The 18365-nt window shown below is 35.4% G+C and overlaps 2 protein-coding genes across 2 annotated transcripts in view; both read right to left on the bottom strand.

The window, feature by feature from the left end:
• The window catches only part of LOC149010029 (Ubiquitin-associated (UBA) protein), a 31553-nt gene extending 27966 nt beyond the window's left edge, over positions 1 to 3587 (bottom strand). Inside the window, exons 1-2 of the mRNA XM_089161553.1 lie at positions 3426 to 3587; positions 3161 to 3261 (exon numbers count right to left, since the gene is read on the bottom strand). Coding sequence (XP_089017679.1) covers positions 3161 to 3261; positions 3426 to 3450 — 126 coding nt within the window. The 5' untranslated portion in view covers positions 3451 to 3587. The remainder of the gene's footprint in view (positions 1 to 3160; positions 3262 to 3425) is intronic.
• A 1976-nt stretch (positions 3588 to 5563) lies between these two features.
• Positions 5564 to 11019, bottom strand: LOC149010028 (F-box protein At2g26850-like). The gene is made up of 5 exons (XM_089163172.1): positions 9342 to 11019; positions 9115 to 9194; positions 8678 to 8856; positions 8468 to 8542; positions 5564 to 7070 (listed from the first exon to the last, which is right to left on the bottom strand). Exons 1-5 carry the CDS (start codon positions 10005 to 10007, stop codon positions 6883 to 6885), a joined length of 1188 nt encoding a protein of 395 aa, XP_089019298.1. The 5' UTR covers positions 10008 to 11019; the 3' UTR covers positions 5564 to 6882.
• Positions 11020 to 18365: the final 7346 nt, after the last annotated feature.

Genomic DNA, 18365 nt, shown 5'->3' with positions numbered 1-18365 from the left:
ATCTCGGAGAAAGAATGAATCCCATATGAACAACCAGAGACACAAGCTGATACTACCATTTTATATGTTAATACAATAAATAATTCATAGGTAAGGGCCTAAGGTTGTCATAATTACTTTATTCTGGTCCATTTTGTTTTCTTTGCCTACCTCTTTAGTTCCTTCATTTGCGATCATATCTGCCACTGACGTGTCAATTCTCTAATGATTTTTCAGTTAACACATCCCTTGTATATCAAGGAAATTTCAGGGTTTGGGGGGATTTGACAATTTATTAATAAGAAAATGTAAGGATCCAAGACTACAAACACAGAAAAAACAACTAACAGTGCAGGTGAAAATGTAAGGTACCAACAAAAGAGTACATCCCAATAGAAAAGAAGATTACACCCTATGGTAAAGTTCCAATAATCTGATCTGCAAAGGAAACCAATTTTAAAATACTTAACAACCACAAATATCAGGCAAATATTACAACTAATACTCAGTCTTTTCTCACCACTTCTCCTTAAGTCACTTTAAATCTATTTTAATTCTTTCAATATAAAACAAATCACTCCTCCATACTAGAGCATCCATAGGCCTCTGCTAAACATGACCATGTCACCTCAAAAGACTTTCTCGTGCTTATTGGAGCTACTCCCAGCTCTACATGACCATTCCTTGCTTTATTCTCCCAAGTTTTGACCACTTATCCATCTCAACATCCTCATCTCTCCTACATTAAGTTTTTATAAATGATGTTTCACAACTGCCCAAAACTCTCCACCATACATCATAGTAGGTTGTCTATCTGTCCTACAAAATGTTCCTTCAGATTTCCAAGGAATATGTTAATCACACACAACTCTGGATGCACAGATGTATCAGACATTCATTCGTCATATATTAGTTATTTGTGAAACATCATCGCCTTTACCCCTTCTTTATTTATGATTGAGCTAGGATATCTAAAATAATCATGTTGCAAACTAACTCCCTTCATTTTTTACTAGCTCATTATCTGTCTGAGTGTAACCAAAATTACACATCATATACTACAGCAACAACACAATAACAAGCCTTTTCCCAATTAAATGGGGTAGGCTATGTGGATCCTTGCCTTCAAATCAGCTCTATTGGAGGCCATACTAGTTACAAAGCCTAAGTTATGCACATCTTTTGTCACCACTTCTCTTAATGTTATCTTAAGTCTATCCCTAGTTATTCTAATTCCTTCAATTTGGATTAAATCACTTCTTCACAAAGGGGGATTTAAAGGCCTCCATGAAACATGGTTATGCCACTTCAATCAACTTTCTTCTAGCTATCATTTGCTGGAACTACTCCCAGTCCAGCTCATATACTATTTCTTCTTTTTATTTATCTTGAACCTTTTGAATCCAAGTTTGACCTCTATAAATCTAATTTGGTGCTAATCCTAGCTCTTGTCTTGGATGTCTCTAGCTAAACCATCCATGACAATTGCAAACATACAAGGGTCTAAAAGCTGATCCCTCACTTGACCCCAGTACAACCTGGGAATTTGCTGCCTTGACACGCCCTCACACCACACCCCCCCAAAAGAGAGAGAGAGAGAGAGAGAGAGAGAGAGTTCTTACACTTGTCACCATACCATTGTACACACCTTTAAGTGTATCCACGTATTACTTGAGATAATCTCTTTCTGGCCATAGCCATCTCTATAGTGGTCCATCTTTAGCCATCTCTGTGCATAGCCATCTCTAGCAATCTCTGGCCATAGCCATCTATCCGATTCGCGTTGCAATCCAGCTTCTCCAGCAAACCCCAGAATGTTCGCTAATCCTGCTAGCCTTTTTCGCAAATTTCATCCAATCCAGGACGTCCCCTTTAATACTTGCCATATAATTCTCCAGGAGCTATGACATAAGATTTTCTAGGAAAACAGCTTCCAAAAGTAATATCTAGAATGTTTCCAAAAGTCTCTTAAATAGGAAAATAGCTTTTGTCAAGGATCTTCCTAGCACCAAAACCAAATTGGTTCTCTATAATAATAGTTTCTTGCCTCAAGTGGTTCAAAAATCCTCCAGTAATTTCAAAGTATGAATTTATTAGTGTTATGCATCTAGAGTTATTGCAGTTCTGAATATTCCTTTTATTTTTGGAAATTAGAACCATAATGCTCCTCTCCATTCATCTTTCATTTTACTTATAATCTTATCTAACAGCCTGGTTGCCAAGATAAACCAACTTCTATGCCTTCCCACACTTCCACTGCAATCTCATATGGGCCTTGTGCATTGCCTACTTTCATCCTCAAAAGCTAAGACCACATATCCATAGCTGAAGCCAAAAAAAAAAGGGCTCCAAACTTCATTACCTTACTTCTTCTACACTACAATTTGGATCCCATATGAGCCTTGGTACTGACGAAAGATTTAAACAGCTGATACAGCCAGAACCTTCATGGTACTGGATTTCTCAACAACCCATCTTAGAAGCTTAGCCACCATATTTATACAACTCCAAAAAGAGAAGAACAAATTATTCACTCAACCAAAAGTTTGTGATGGACTAGTGCTGAGGTTGTACAACCCCATACAAATAGAAGGAAAAGTACCAAGAAGTACAGTCATTCCAACAAACTTCATGTTGCATTGACAGAAGAGTTCAAGCACTGAATTTCCATGTGGTGAATGTCCAAACAAATATACAAATTACAAAGGAATTACAAGATTTAACCCCTCCCCCCCCCCCCCCCCAAAAAAAAAAAAAAATTTTGAATTGTGACAAAAACAACTCTGATTTAAGAGAAGTAACACAGTATGAATGCCACTCCCCGAAAAAAAGCTAGTGAGAGACACTATATCCAGTTTATATAATTCAGTGGGAGAAGCGTATCCATCATCAGCTACAAGTCTACAGCGCATAAAACTGATTCCTAGTGTAGCCACACACCTCAAATCACAGATTCAAACAATACCGAATCACGACGAACCTTACCACACCAGATTTCATACGAACAGCCTCAAACACGTAAAATGTCAGAAATTTACCAGCAGAAACAACTAAAATTAGAGGAAAGGGAAAGTGAGCAACAAAGTAGCAAAAACAATTCAGGTCTCGATACGCAACCCAAAAAACTACTTCATTAACATCTCCACTGAAGTACCAAATGGGTCCAAGAAAATCAGAGTACCTCATAAGATAATCCGAGGGTCGAAGAACGGCCCCGAATCCCAACAAAAACTGTAAATAGCGTACACGCAACGACGAATGCTTTTGTGACGGGAGCATTCTCTGAGAAAGAAAATTGGAAATACGCGTCGAAAATATCAGGTCGAAAGTAGAGGAGGAAAGAAAATAAACTAGGATCCACAAGATAGTTCCTTCAAATCCTTGAAAATTTTGATTTGATTGATCCAATTGGAACAAAAAAAAAGAAAAGAAGAAGAAATACGTACGAAAACCAGATGGACCGCCGTTCATCTTCAAGGAGAAGGCAGCGACGACCAACCTCTGGTGCTCTTCTTCGAAAACTCAGAAGGAAATCAGAGAAGTGTTAAACGAGAGGAACAGTTTTTGCGTCTTTGAGGTCTTCTTTCTTGTCTCTGAGATGTAAAATATGTAATACCTTTTTCGTTCTTCTTTTAAAACTTTATTAATATATTTATATACATCGATTTATTATTATTTTCCATAACAGCCTTCAACGATGGAACGTAGGAGGTAGGATTGTTAGAACACGACAAAATTGTGTTATCAAATTTGACATCTGATAACTAATCCTGACCGTCCATATCACGAACGATATTTGCATCGTACTGTTCTCCGGATGTTTGGTCATCTTCTTTGAGCTAAGTGTCGCCCTTGAGCGCTCGCCCGGATAAACCTCATTTCTAAAAAAAAAGTGTTACCCTTGAGAGCTCGCCCGGATAAACCTCATTTCTAAAAAAAAAGTGTCGCCCTTGAGAGCTGGGCCGGATGAACCTCATTTCTAAAAAAAAAGTGTCGCCCTTGAGTATTCTTTGATGAATCTCCCTCTTAAATGTGCAGTGAAGAGATCTAACATGAGTACAATTTTCAACTCTTACTCAAGTGTAAATCGATTAATTTTGCCATTTTTCAATCTGATGTGTTTGGATCAGGGACTAAATAGAGTCCAAATCCTCTCCACCTAAGTGAGCTTTCCACCCATCCTCCCTCTTTCAGTCTTTCACAGTGGTCTAACATAAGTTTGCCTTTGCCCGTGGTACATAAATAGACCCATCTGTGAAGGTGGGGGATGAAAGGACAAGCAGTTGATGTGGAGAGGAGCTACCCTAGACCTAGTAACCAACCATGTAAAAGTTGAGAGACATCTCTCTCATACTCTTCTTTGGAAACGCTCTCTAAAGACAGTTTGTTTCAAATCTGAATTGTCCATTGAATGAAGAATACATGTCTATTAGTCACATCCAAAGATTTAGATTAAATAATAAAAAAAAATTCTCTATATCTTGCTTCAACCTTTGATGGACATGTGTCCTTTATCTAAAATAAATGAATAGTCCATTGCTTTGTCAAAAATGGACTTGATAAAATTTCAAACTTGACATCAATGGTGAAATCAACTTAGGATTGCAAGGACTAAAGAAGATTTTATAGGGCTTGTTTGGTTACATGAATCTAGATATTTCAAATCTCTGGATTCACAAATGGAAGATTTATACTCGTTTGGTTGTGTGAATCTTTGGATTCATGAAATCTTGAGGTTCACCTTTTTACACTAAAAAGTGAATCTGAAATTTATGGGTATGAGGTGAAATCCAGAGATTTCATCCTTATTAATAAAAGTGTTAAACATTTGAACCATGACACCATAAATGTTTTTTTTAGAATGAAACTACAAATTTAATTCCAAAGATTCAAGCTAGCCAAATAATTAATTTTATGAACCATGACTCCAGAAATTTGAAATCTCTAGATTTTTTAAATCTTCATATTCAAGGATCCAAACAGGCCCTAAAGATACTTGTGAGGATATGGACCTTTGGTTTACCATATATTTTCAGAGAACTGTAGAACTACCATTGTAATCAAGGGAAAGTCCTTGAGTTACTTAATTTTTTTAGCTGATATGTGCGCAAAGCTATTTGTTCTTCAATTAGCAAGTGTGAATGCTCAAAGAGTGCATCAACTGAATCAGATTCATATAACACAGGGATCAATCTTCAAAGACTATCAGGTTGTAGTTACAAAAGGGATTTGTGTTGTACAAAGATTGGTGGTGATGAGCTCAGAGACACCACTAGGTCTGAGTGTGTTTAAACACTGAATTGTTGTTGAACTCAAATAAAACAACTGTATTGGTTGATATTTGTTTGGTCACAACTAGAAACTCTGAGAGAATACCTCTTGGTAGTGGTAAATTGATTGCCATTCATTGTTTGTTTCCCTTTACAGTTCTACCTGATGGTCCATTTCATTTTGAACTTCCTTCTTTCGGATAGACACCCAATCCATAACAGACAGATTTAATTAGGTGAAACACATGGCAGCAAAACATTGTACATGAGAAACAACAATGCTTCAGGTTCATATAGCTGAGCTGGACACCCAAATTTAATATGTGGAAGCCAAAACAAAGTTGGGCATGGCCATTCACTCTAGCAGTGGAAGCCCTGGTTGACTTGGGATGAAACCCTCCTCAGGCTAGCTCAACTGCTGCAAGTGTTGCAAGCCTTTGGTCTGCATTATAATGTGAAATGTTTGCTAGGATTCAATTAATCTTCCTCCCTCCAGATGGTTTAACATTAATGATCTCTTCCAGTTGATTTCATCCATCTCAAAATTGAACCTTAATCCCCTTCAACTAAAAGTACCTGACACCCAACAAGAAACATATCTAGAAGCCCCACATAGCAACACACAAGTCTATACTTCATACCAAAAGCACCAGCATAAAAGTCTATTTCTTTAAGTGATTCCGGAAAATTGCACCATTGTCCACCAAACTAAGATTACTGAACAGGAGTACTTCAATTTTAAGACAGTAAATCTCTATGGATAACCCCTAAGATTATATTAAGAGTGAAGGGCATGACATAAAAGGTTGTCGTCAAATTGTGATGGTTCTGCTGGAGCTGCAGAGAGTAGAACAAGTCTACAGCTGCAGGGGAAAGAGAAGACTAGATAATTATTTTCCTTGCTGATGTCAAAAAGTGAATGAAACACAGAACTTTGTTCACATTTTTCAGTAAACATGACCAAAAATGCAACTGCAGGTGATGGGTGATGACAAACAAACAAACAAAAAAAAGAGGGAAAAACACACACATGAAGGGAAAAAAAGGGAGAAGTTTAATTCCATTTAGGTGCCTGAAAACACCTTAACTCAAATGTGTAAAGTACATGATAGACAGGCTACCACGCCAATTGATCTGAATAGCATATACCAAAACTCTGGGAGTCTTACATACAAAAAATTATGTTTTCTTCCTACTAAGAAGACCTTCAAGCAACAGAACTCATTTTGCTCTACTGTTTATCACTAAATCATAAATAGTTTCAGCTAGCAGACGATTAGGTTATTTATATTGAGTGGATGGAAGAATCAGATTTGTACTTGGACAAGTTTCAGTCAAGTTGCATGTAGAATAGTAATGCTAAATTTTTAGTGCTAATATGGTACATTTGTATTTGCAATGAGTTTAAGACCATGGACAAAACAGCATCAAGCACAGACAGGAGTCCATCAAATAGCGGTGAATTTCCATTGGCCCTGGAAAAAAAGGGTCTCCACATCCACCCATCTAATGCCAATGCCTAACCTTCATCTTCGAAGGACCAAGTCAATGAGTCGTTAAACTTTGTAACTGTAGTTCAATCAAATAGGCTCACATATGCAGTTAATTTATTTGAAGGTATGGCATTGGCACCCTATTCCAAGACTTCAGTTGGCCAGAGCTGCTTCCACATTTCAATCTCCTCCTTGTTGTAGAGTTTTCTGATTCCTCCATAAAACCCATCAGCTTCATTTCCTTCTTCCCGGTGTTTTTTCCTGCTTATGAAGCTTTGCCTCCATCTTGATCCCGAAGCATATTGGTTGAACTCCAAAATTACAGTATCTGCCAGAATGGATTTAGTGTTAGAGATTTAATTGACAATCAACTGAATCACAATTTAGACACTTCAAAAATGAAAAATATGAAGTTGCAAAAAGAAGGGAATGTATTCCAATAACATTAGTGCCTTACAAATGAACAGGATAAATTTTTTGTTTAACTAATTGGATGCTCTTCTGGGTTACAAACCAGCATGGGTCATCTAAATTCAGCAGTGACCTAGTGGTAAATGTCAAAAATGCATTGTAAAAGGATTACAACTACAAAACAGCCCTCTATTATGTCAAGTTTATGAGCAGCCCCCCATACCCAAGCAGCGTTCAGCAAAAGATGTCACATTAACGACTAAAATACAAGCAAATGGGGGGAAATTTTAAAGAATGTCCCTTGGGAATTCATGACCAAGCAACCCCTGATTTGGTGTTCTCTACCATCTCAAGTTTATAAACATTTCATATGAGGAACCCCCTTCATCAAAGCAGCTAGGCCAGAATAATCAAGAGTTTTAGCAAAAGTTGCCAGGATTACCACTACAAAACAGCCCAAAAAATGGAAAAGAAGAAGAAGAAATGAAAATTTGAAGTTACATGGCTTCCTTTTCTGTTTCCTCTAAAACTTTAGCACGGTCACATCCAAGAAAGAACTTAATTAGATGTCTACGGCGTGGAAAATGAAACAAAAATTATCACATGGTGCTTCACAGATTTCACTTGGAATCCACCAACGTACAAGTCAATATAGATTTCCAGAAGAAACAAGGATTTTCAACTTGAGCAAGTATTAAGTAGAAGTTGTCCCCCAACAATCTAATCTGCAACCTTAACGATCAGGCACCTTAAAGTTTATTGAGAAATGGACAAGATCTCTGACACATTTCTGGTAAAGTTGGATAGAACGAATGCCGACTAAAGTCAAAAGGTGGTAGTGAGGCATCACCATTGGTTAGAACTTTTTCTACATTAAGAACATAAAATTGGAAGGGCATGACTAGAGCAAGTACTGTAGTAGATCACACAATGAGTTATTGAAGGGAGGTGTAACTAAATTTTGAGAACAGGAATATGACTGGAGGCTAAGACAAATTTAAATAACTAAGAAAGAAGGACCATTTAAGCATGACCAAGAACACATAAATTGGCTTCAGAACTCATTAGGAGGCATTAAAGAAAATGCACTAGGGATTCCTTGCTTAGATTCAAACCTTATTTGCCTGTCTATCTTATCTTTTCAATCAATTTGTTTATGAAAAGAAACAGAGAGATTTGTTTATTTCCCAAAGGTTCTATTGGCCAGAAAGGCTAAAGATCAGAAAACAGAAATTTTCAGATAAGGGAGTGAGTTTTTTTTTTTTTTTTTTTTGGTGGGGGTGGGGGTGTTTATAGAAGTATTCAATTTCTCACCACTTTCATGACAGTGGCAGAGATTCTCGATTCCATTACACGTTTCAAGGTGACCAATGACTCCATACCACCAACCTGAAAAGAAATAATTAAATTGTACATCTGATTATTCATCAAAACTTAAGAGGATTCATGTCGATATCTGTAGAAAAAGAAAATATGTGGGTTAATGCTGAAAATATAGAAGAGATAGAGCCTTAGAGAACACACCATAAGGGAACTCTTTATTTCTTCTCCACTGAATCTCAATATGATCACCAGGGTATAAATCATGCAAACAATCAGAGACATGAAGATCATGAGAAGGAGTTTCAATCGGTGGTGCTCTTAATCTGTGCCACTCAACTCCTTCCTCTACCACAATCGTCCGCCGTCCATGGGGTGGGTACCTACAAAAGAGAAGCCAATTAGGGTCAGAAATGGAGCTGCTCCCCTAGCATACTCAAGTATACAAACACAGTCCCTAATGCCACTACAAACATACTGATATCCACAACAAAACGATTTCAAAATATATCTATACCCTTTCGTTATAACAGAGATAGTAAAAAAGAGATGAGGAATCAAACTCCTGTTATACAGAAGATGAACACCCAGAACGACAATCATCCAAGTTTATGTTTTAAGAAAGCTGTCTTGCTCACTACCTTGCATGAAATGTGTCTGTGCGGGAATCATAGTTAAGTTCTGCATCGTAACATGATAACATAAACCCAACATGTCCATTCTGCAAGGGAAGAAACACAAATTCTTAGTATTTGTCCTGCAACAAGAACCGCACGGAGAAGCTCACACACCTTCATCAGTCAGGAGAACAGGGAAGCAGCTTTAAGAACAGAAACTTTTAACACTGCTGTGGAGCTAAATTGCATACCTCACGGTTGTAGACCTGCGCTGGGAACCATAATTTGCCATTTTCAAGAGCCAAATACCAAGACATAATTGAATCAGCAGGCACGTAGCTCGTTTGCTTGTTACTGCTTTCCATCTTGGATTTGATCCAAGAGAAGGGCCAGCCACAAGAAAGGGACTTGACCACTTGCTTCCCACTGCGTTTTTCAGAGACACAGATATCTTGCGTACAGGCCATACGCCATTGCCATTCACGGTAAGCTGTAGGACCAATGACCCTACTCCATTTCTCCTTCATGTGTCTCTTCCACAAGTAGTCACTTGAACACCTCTCCCTCAAAGAACTGCAGACCGCAGCCATGTTACATAATTCTTCAGGGCGAAGCTTCCCAAGGATGCATTCCAAAACCAATTCTGGCAAATCCAATACACAGGTCTGCACTGACTCCTCCACATTCTCTACTCTTGTACTAAAACCCTTCCTTTTCATGGACATAACTGAAGGACTTTGAAACAAAACACCACTTAACAAAATCTTTGTGAACCAACACAGCCAGCAACAAGATAACTCCTTCCAGAACCAAAGGGAGAGGAATCTCATCTCACTGGCCCATTGTGGGAGAGGATTCAGAGGGAGGGACTTGGAGAGGAGGACAAAGGAAAGGCAAGATATGAGGAAGAAAAGCATCACACTTGAGGAATTCTCAAATGGGTTGTTCCAGACAATGTTGCACAAATGATAAAGAAGATGAAAGGAGGCCCAATTGCCAAAAGGCAATGGTCAGCATATATATAAGAAAAAGAAAAAAGAAAAGAAAAACTTACACAATCTCTAACCTCACGAGATACCTTTCACCTTTCGATTATGGAATTCAATTCGCTCGACAAAACCCACTAAACTTTCTAGTGGGCCTTGCCGGGAATTATGAGAGAAGTGTATCAATGTAACTGATGACCCAGAAGACAAAACTTTGATTATTAGAAGTTAGAAGTAAACCAACATCGAACAAAAACCAACCAAAGCAGCTCCTTCTTTGATCAAAGCATCGACCTACAATGGTGCTCAACCCAGGTAGAGAACCGTAAAGACACAGCCACCGGATGTCGGTAAATATAGGATATCTAGTAAGGAAGGAAACTTAAAGAATGGGTTCTGTTAGATGCACTTCTGCAATAAAAGAAAGTAAAGATAAGATCTGTTTAAGGCTCCAAAGCATGAGAATCTGAAAGAGATAACAGATCTGGATACAGATACGAAGACCCAATTTCTTGTATTTTAAGGAACAACAACACAGATCTATAAAGATCAGAGGATTTAAAAAAGGGGATGAACAGATCGGGGGTGGTTGGGGACGGATGGGTGTGCCAAGTAGTTGCGAGTTGCAACCAACGCCTCTACTAAAAGAGTAAAGACTAACCAATGGAAAAAGGAGATACAAATACTACAAAAGAAAGTGCAGACACAAAAAGGAAAATACAGAAAAAGGAATCAAGAGAGATCGGAGACTGATGAAGATGAAGATGAAGATGAACGTGAGGTGGGCCCCCTGTCAGTTCATCCAAATCTTCATCAAAACCAACCTCCCTTGTAGCTCAACTAGTATTTCTACCTCCCACCCTTTTTCTTCCTCTGGATTACCAAAACAGAGAGAAATGAAATAAACAAACAAATGGGTCTTCTCTTTCACTCTTTTACGATTTACGATTATTAAAAAAAAAAATGAATTTTGGACTTCTTCTTTTGCCCTTTTTAAGGAGAAAAAGAACCTCACCCTCACCCAACCCACACCTCATTATCAATTTATTGCTAACTTCCACCAACCACCTCAATGGGTCTGGATGAAAACTCGGCCAACCATAAATTAGATTCGATAGGATAGCCATCCATATCAAACAGTTTTCTCATTCAACTATTAAGATGGTCAGGAGCCCTCACCACTCATTTGGAATTATTGGTTTGAGCCTTGCATCCGTCCTCTGTTTCGTTTCATGTTATCTTTCGTTTTTTTGAACAGAGCATTTGATTATCTCTCCCCTGTTTCATGTTATCTTCCATGTGTCAGGTGAGGAAACCTGACCCATCTGAGATTGGAGCTCCCAACTTGAATACATTGCTAAATGTCCTAATGGTGGTCCAAAGCATTGTACCTTTTAGCCTTTGGATTGGAATCTTATTCAGAACCCTCATCATTCATGGCAGCTATAAAGCAAATCTGGCGTTATTATGGTTTCAAAGCCCTTTATATATTTTACAACAATTCTAACCTTGAAGGGCTTCTTCATTTTCCTACCAAAAAAAAAAAAAAGAAGGGCTTCTTCATTTCTGCTTGTATGTATTTGTTTTTATTTCAATAAGTCAGGGGAATGGAACTCCTAGAACTCAGAAAACACTCAAGTATGAAAGAGGAGAGTGATTTCAACCCTCTCTTGAAAAAGTTTAGTTCCTAACCATCTTTCTCATTCCCTCTTTTAAATGGCTATAGTGGAAGTGACATGATTAGAACAAATTAAGAATGTTTGATTGGAATAAAGAGCACCCATTAAAATGTTTAATATACTTTTGACAATAGTCATATATTTTGAAATAATTTAGAATTCTAATCCACCAGGAACCAACTACCTGATCTGATCTGAGATAAGATCAGATCCAAATATGTCCCATTCTCCCCCAATTTGCATTATTGTTTCCAGTTTTTCTGGTCTAAGGCATCAATCATTTGGTGGAAGGTACATAGACACCGAAAGGGTCTTATGCAAGTGCTAACAGAGAATTCACTTTCTTTCTTTCTTCTTGTGTGCCAGTCCTAAGAGTGGTGGAAGGATACATTGAACACAAAAGGGGAAAAAGAAATTCACAACATGGAGATTTGCTTATCTATTCTCATATCATATCTGCTTAAAATAGAGAGAGAAGAGACATCAAATAAAAAGTGGGAGCTGATAGAGTTGGTGGGACTGGGAACTAGGAAAGTTCCCAGACATAATGTTGCACTTTCCTCCATTTTCCCACCTCACATTTCTTTCCTATTGATCTAGCTGTTGGTGAAATCTTATTGGAGAGTTAGGTACAATATATTTCTAGGTAGTACTGGTGGGTATAATGACATTAAAAAGAACTACTTTTGGGGAACAGGCCATGACAACTAGCTAGATTCTATCCTACCCTCTTTCTTATTTGCAGATGCCTCATTGTGGATCAAATTCTATTACAGAAAGAAGCACAAGGAAAATATGTTTACCCTTTTCTTTTTAGAATGCAATCTCTTTTCTTTGACATCACAAGAATTTTATTCTGGGGTAGAAGGGGATCAAGGGTCTCATGAAAAATACCCAATCCTCTTTCTTATTCTTTTGCCTTTTCTTAAGGAAAATTAAATTATTAGTTACTAAAATATCAAGAACATTTAATTAAAAATAGGTAAATAAATATTAGGTAGTTAGATAAATTAAGATATTTAAAAAAAAAAAAAAAGAAGAAGAAGAAGAAGAAGATATAATAATTAAGTGAAAGGAAACTAGGAAACAGGAATACATGCACTTAATATGATATGATATATTTTAGATACGCACGTTGAAAATTTATATCTTCTATAAATCTAGGAATCAGAACAAGACACCTATAATCCAGCATTGTCTTTGAAGATGTCTTTTGAATTCTAAATATTTAATTATTTTGTTGGTATAAGAAAATAAACACATCCCCTCTTTGTCTAATGCCCATAAAGTAATTTGATGTAGGGGTGTTTGTATTATTTGTGACTGAGTTTTTTAATAAAAATCATTATATTTTAGTTATTTCAGATCTCCAAATCTTTGTGCACTATCTGATGGTGCCTAAACAACAATATTAAATAGTTTAAAATTAAAAAAAAAAAAAAAAAAAAAAAAACAAAACAAAACAAAGGCTACCTCCTTAAACAAACTCCACCATTATTATTGCGTTAAGGTATTGGAGTGATGTCAACATTTCTAACTTTAAATCCATTAAAGTAAAGGTAACCCATAAAGCTAAGGCAAGGGAAGAAGTGTCTAGTTTTCTCTAGTCAGAAAAATGAGTCTTAGAAAGAAAGATACTGGGGCTAGCAAATCAAGTGGCACTTACTCATTCATTAAAAAAAAAGAGGGATTGGTTATGAAGAAGACAAGTACCTCAATAATGGGTCTTAAGATAGACCAGATATATGCAATCTTCTGGAAAAAAAGAATAGAAAAAAAATCAGATATATATAATCTTACTTCTATTTTAAGAGATACCATCTCCAAGATTTAAATCCGTAATTGAACCTTTAACAATGACACTTTTATTGCTTTGTTATTCAAGAAGACAACTTAGTTTAGTTCAATTGACTAATTAGAGAGTCTAGATCACCAACCCTTCCAAAGTCATTTATGATTTACGTTCTTATTATGTAGTGGAGAACCATGAGGTGAGTACATACCCTCTACTATAACGAGAAGGTGATCTGTACTCCGAAGTCCTAACTAGATATTAATTAAGAAAAGAAACAAGAACAAATAAAACCTGATTTGGTCATGACTCTCCCTGAGATGAGATGAGATGAGATGGGGAATCCTATCTTTTTGCCTTTTCTTCCTTTTAAGTTATCATTCATGTTGGTTGGTCTAATGGGAGTCAGATAGGGCTAAGGAATTAAGGCTTGTGGGTGGGTTGGGTCAGTTTATAACTGGGGTAGGTGAGGAAACGGGCCCTTCATTGAAGAAATGGGTGTGGGTTAGATTTGGTCTATTGGCAAGCTTTTAATGTCCCTGGAAAGCACAACACCTCACATTTCCCAATCGTTTTTGGTCGGCCTAGTGGGGTTTGCTTGGTCTGATTGGTGTGACCCAAAGCTTCCATGTAAGTAAAATTTTTCCTTTACCAAAAAAAAGGCAAAATTTTTCCATTGCCAACTTTGGGTAATGGAAGAATGGAGATAAGCAGGCTTATTTTCTACAATATCATGGATTGTTTTTCCTTACAATTTTCCTCTCCATACATCTCTGGGAATTTCTGATCTCTTCGGTTCTTTGTCTCTCCCTAAATCTATGCACTCCCTTCCTCTGTCCCAGTTTTGTATTCAATGCATTTAGACAATGGATACACAATGATGACAGTCACCTTCTTTTCTTGTTCTTTCTTCTTCTTCTTCTTCTTTTTCCTTCTTCTTTTTTCTTTTTTTTTTTTTTTTTTTTTTCTTTTTCTTATTTTCTTATTATTATTTTTTTTTCAAACAAGAAAAAATTTGAGCTACAATAAAAGAATCCAACTCAATCATAAAAAAGGTCAAAGGAGAGAAAATAGGTTAGACTATCTCACTCGTCAAAGATAATGCCTCCTGGGATAGGGTATCTGCAAGCAAGTTTACTTGTGTTGGGCTTTACAATTGATAAATTTAGATTTTAGATAGTAAAAATCATCTAAAACCGATAGTCTATCACCTAGACCTTGTGTCTCATGGTCATTCACTGAATTGATCAAATCAGCACAAAATCACCACATCATAATCTTCTCCAAAGTACAAAGCATACCATCTCTCAGTGCTAGGGCTTTGGCTTCGAAAATGGATTGGGCATGGGCTGTTTTGATACAATAAGCTTTAAAATGTCATAAATTCGAACCCCCTCTCTTACCACATTTTATTTTTTGCTACTCCCCTGCCTTGGCCTGTGGACCCCCAATCATTATGACTAAGTGACAATGACCAAAAACAAAATGCATAGACATATGTGTGTCGACTTAGCCTTCTCTCTCACAGTGCACTCACACAAATGAGAGGGACCATGCATAGATATGGGGTGAAAGTCGCAAGTCTAGATCCTCTGCATGTCAAAATAGAGGTTGTGCTCCCTTGTATCTCTCTATTATACATTTAGAAAATTAGTGGCCCTACTCATATTTTATATGGTCAAATCAATAACGTCAAAGGAGGTAATCCAAGCTCACATTAATAGGGTGGTTCACGGGGACCACTCCTATCTCTGATTTACCTCTAATTTGACAGATAGAGGATCTAAACTCAATAGTCCCTCGGGTTTAGACCAAGGTCAATGATGAAGACAAACTTTACCAAAAACAAAAATGACCAAAACAACCATAAAACATTAATATGAATGAAATCTTCAACTCTGAATTGGTATAATAAGATAAGGTCTTTAACTAATGACAGTGAAATACTTTAAATCCCAAAATAAATTAATGTAAACATAAATTGAAAAATAAATCAAAAGCTGTTTATTATTTATTGTCTTACACTCTTTATTTTTGTTTATGTGAGTAATATTAGTGAACATGTGTAGAATTATTTCTTAAGAAAAATTAAAATGGTAAAATTACAAAAAAAAAAAAGAACAAAACATTACTTTTTCACTTTCCAACTTCTACCTTGCTTATATCTCCACATAAAAACATTTTATGAGTGTGAAAACTAGATTCTAAACTAATAAAAGTGAACCAAAATTAAAAACAATATCATACTACTAGTATAAAAGCATGAACTCAAGAGAAATAGTTACATTTCTATTTCCTTAAAAAATTTATTAGTTTGATTTGGATATAATGATAAATAGTTCCCAAAAGGCAAAAAAATGTAACTTTACTTCATAATAAAATAATAATTAATATTAATTATAATCCTATTTTTCAATAATACAATGATTACTTGATAGTTAATTTACTGATTAATTACTCTCTATGAGAAAAAAAATATTTAGTTTTTTAACCAAAATCTGATTAACAATAAACACTAAAAGTCAACTTATCAGATTAATCTAATACCACAAGAATTCAAATACAATTTTACTCCATAATTGTAAAATAGTAACTTTATTCAACTAATTCTAATATAATAATACTTCAAAATTGAAGTACATATTATCAAAAAAATAAAAATTGTAGTACATAATAAAAACGTGTCATTGTACCAAAAAAAAAAAAAAAAAACATGTCAAGAACCACTAAATATATATATTGAAATTAAGGGTGTCAATTTATAGCCTAAACCGTTAAAACTGAACCACACTGGCCCGTTATAGCCCGAATTGCAACCCGTTATAACCCGTTTTGTAATTTTACATTAAATAGTATTTGAATCATTATATTACCATTAGGTAGTTGGTATAGACAATTAAAAAAATTAAGAATGAATTCAAAGATCAGATAGTCATTTTACTACTTAATATTTAGGTTCTTGATTTCTATAGAATGGGTTTTTTTAATGGAAATTGACCCAATAACAACTTTACTTTTCATATAATTTTCGCTTTTGTTGTAGGATGCTCAATTGTTTCTTCTTATTCTTTTTCTTACACACCATAAACCGTTAGTCAACCCTAATCTAAACCGCTAGCCCAAACCGTTAGTTAGTCCGAACCCAAACTGTGCCAAACCGAAACCGGCCCGAAACCGTTATTTTGCTAATGGGCCATGTTTGGGCTAGGTGTTTTTCAGCCTGAAATTGTTAGGCCTAGCTCGAAACCGCCCCAAACCGCACTGTTGACACCCCTAATTGAAATATATGAAATTGAAATAGTCTAATTTAGTTCAAATTATTATGAATTAGAATAAAACCTTACTTGAGATAATTTTTTTTTAATTTTTTTTTATTTTATAAGTTAGTTCTTTCAATTGCTTCTAGTATATCAAACTTATTATTCGAAAAATAATAAATTGAAAACCATTGTGTTAAAATATAACTAAATACATAGAATAACCATACAAAATAGCCACAAACATTCCGATTATCCATGAAAAATTTGTATGCTTATCTATTATCCTCAATCATGTAAAATATATTTCTAAATAGAAAGTGAAAATTTCAGAGACACCTCAAAACAATTGGCAAAAAGCATTGACACTTAAAAACTATATCAAATTGGCACAGATACCCTAAGATGTCTCCTAAACTTTTATAATGGAATACTTCGTTAGCAAATTCCATTAAATCATGGTTAGATAATCTCATAATTCATATATTACCTTTATTTTATTGTGAATTTACAATGTTACCCCAAAAAATTGAATCCGAAATTCCAGCTTATTTTTCCTTCACGAATTCCTTCTTCTTTCTCAATTTGTCATTTTATATTATAAGGTATAAAATAATACAATTAAGGCTATATTCTCATTACCTTTAACTAATTAAAGTTTCTAATGGAAAAGGGGGTGATTGTCAATTTGAAATAGTTATGGGGTATCAATGTTTTTATAATATATTTAACAACCTCATAACTAATGGTCACCTATGAATATTACTTGGGATGAGTTTATCTGGTTAAGAGCTGCCCAACCTATTTTGACAAGTTTTACCAAATGTTTATACTTAATAGACATGAGTGTTATGAGATCTATTAGTAATTTTGTATGTAAACATGAAAACTAATTAATTACCATTTTGTTCTTTTTATAAAAATTAATTACCATGCCATATATGCAAGGTACATTGCTCCCTTCTTTTGTCTGATATTTTTTCTATGCCCTGATATATAGTTACTTGTGCATCTGCATGTAGAAGTTTATTATCATATATAAACAACGTAAGCTAAAACTTACCCCTTCACTAGGGAAAAAGAAAAAAGAAAACTGAAACCAACCCAAAACCAAACTGAAGATATATAATATATTATTTTCTAGCCATACCAAACTCATTTTCTTATATAATATACTATATGTAGTAATAACCAAATGATAATTTTTATTATACATAATTGATTATTCATGAATAAATCATAAACATAAATATGAACTATAAAAAATAGAGTCTAAAAGTCTTACAGTTAAGTAATTCTTAATATTATTTACCAATAAGTAAACCCCTAAATGTAAATAATGACAAACCCATTTTGTTCTAGAAGGAAAGCACACAATTGCTTAAACCAATTGAAAAGATATGCTTATATTAAAATTTCAAAGATGACTATTTATGACTCAAACCTAACACAACCATGATGGCATGAACCATTCAAGAACGCAAGGATCAATTTTTTTTCTTCTTTTTGTTCTGGTAAAAGGTAAGGATCAACCTGAAGGTAGAAAAATTACTAAGAAAAC

This window comes from Hakea prostrata, chromosome 7 (genome assembly GCF_041222555.1).
Source record: "Hakea prostrata isolate BN-2017 chromosome 7, UWA_Hpros_2, whole genome shotgun sequence".
Lineage (NCBI taxonomy): Eukaryota > Viridiplantae > Streptophyta > Magnoliopsida > Proteales > Proteaceae > Hakea > Hakea prostrata.
This window is presented reverse-complemented; position numbering and strand designations above follow the sequence as displayed.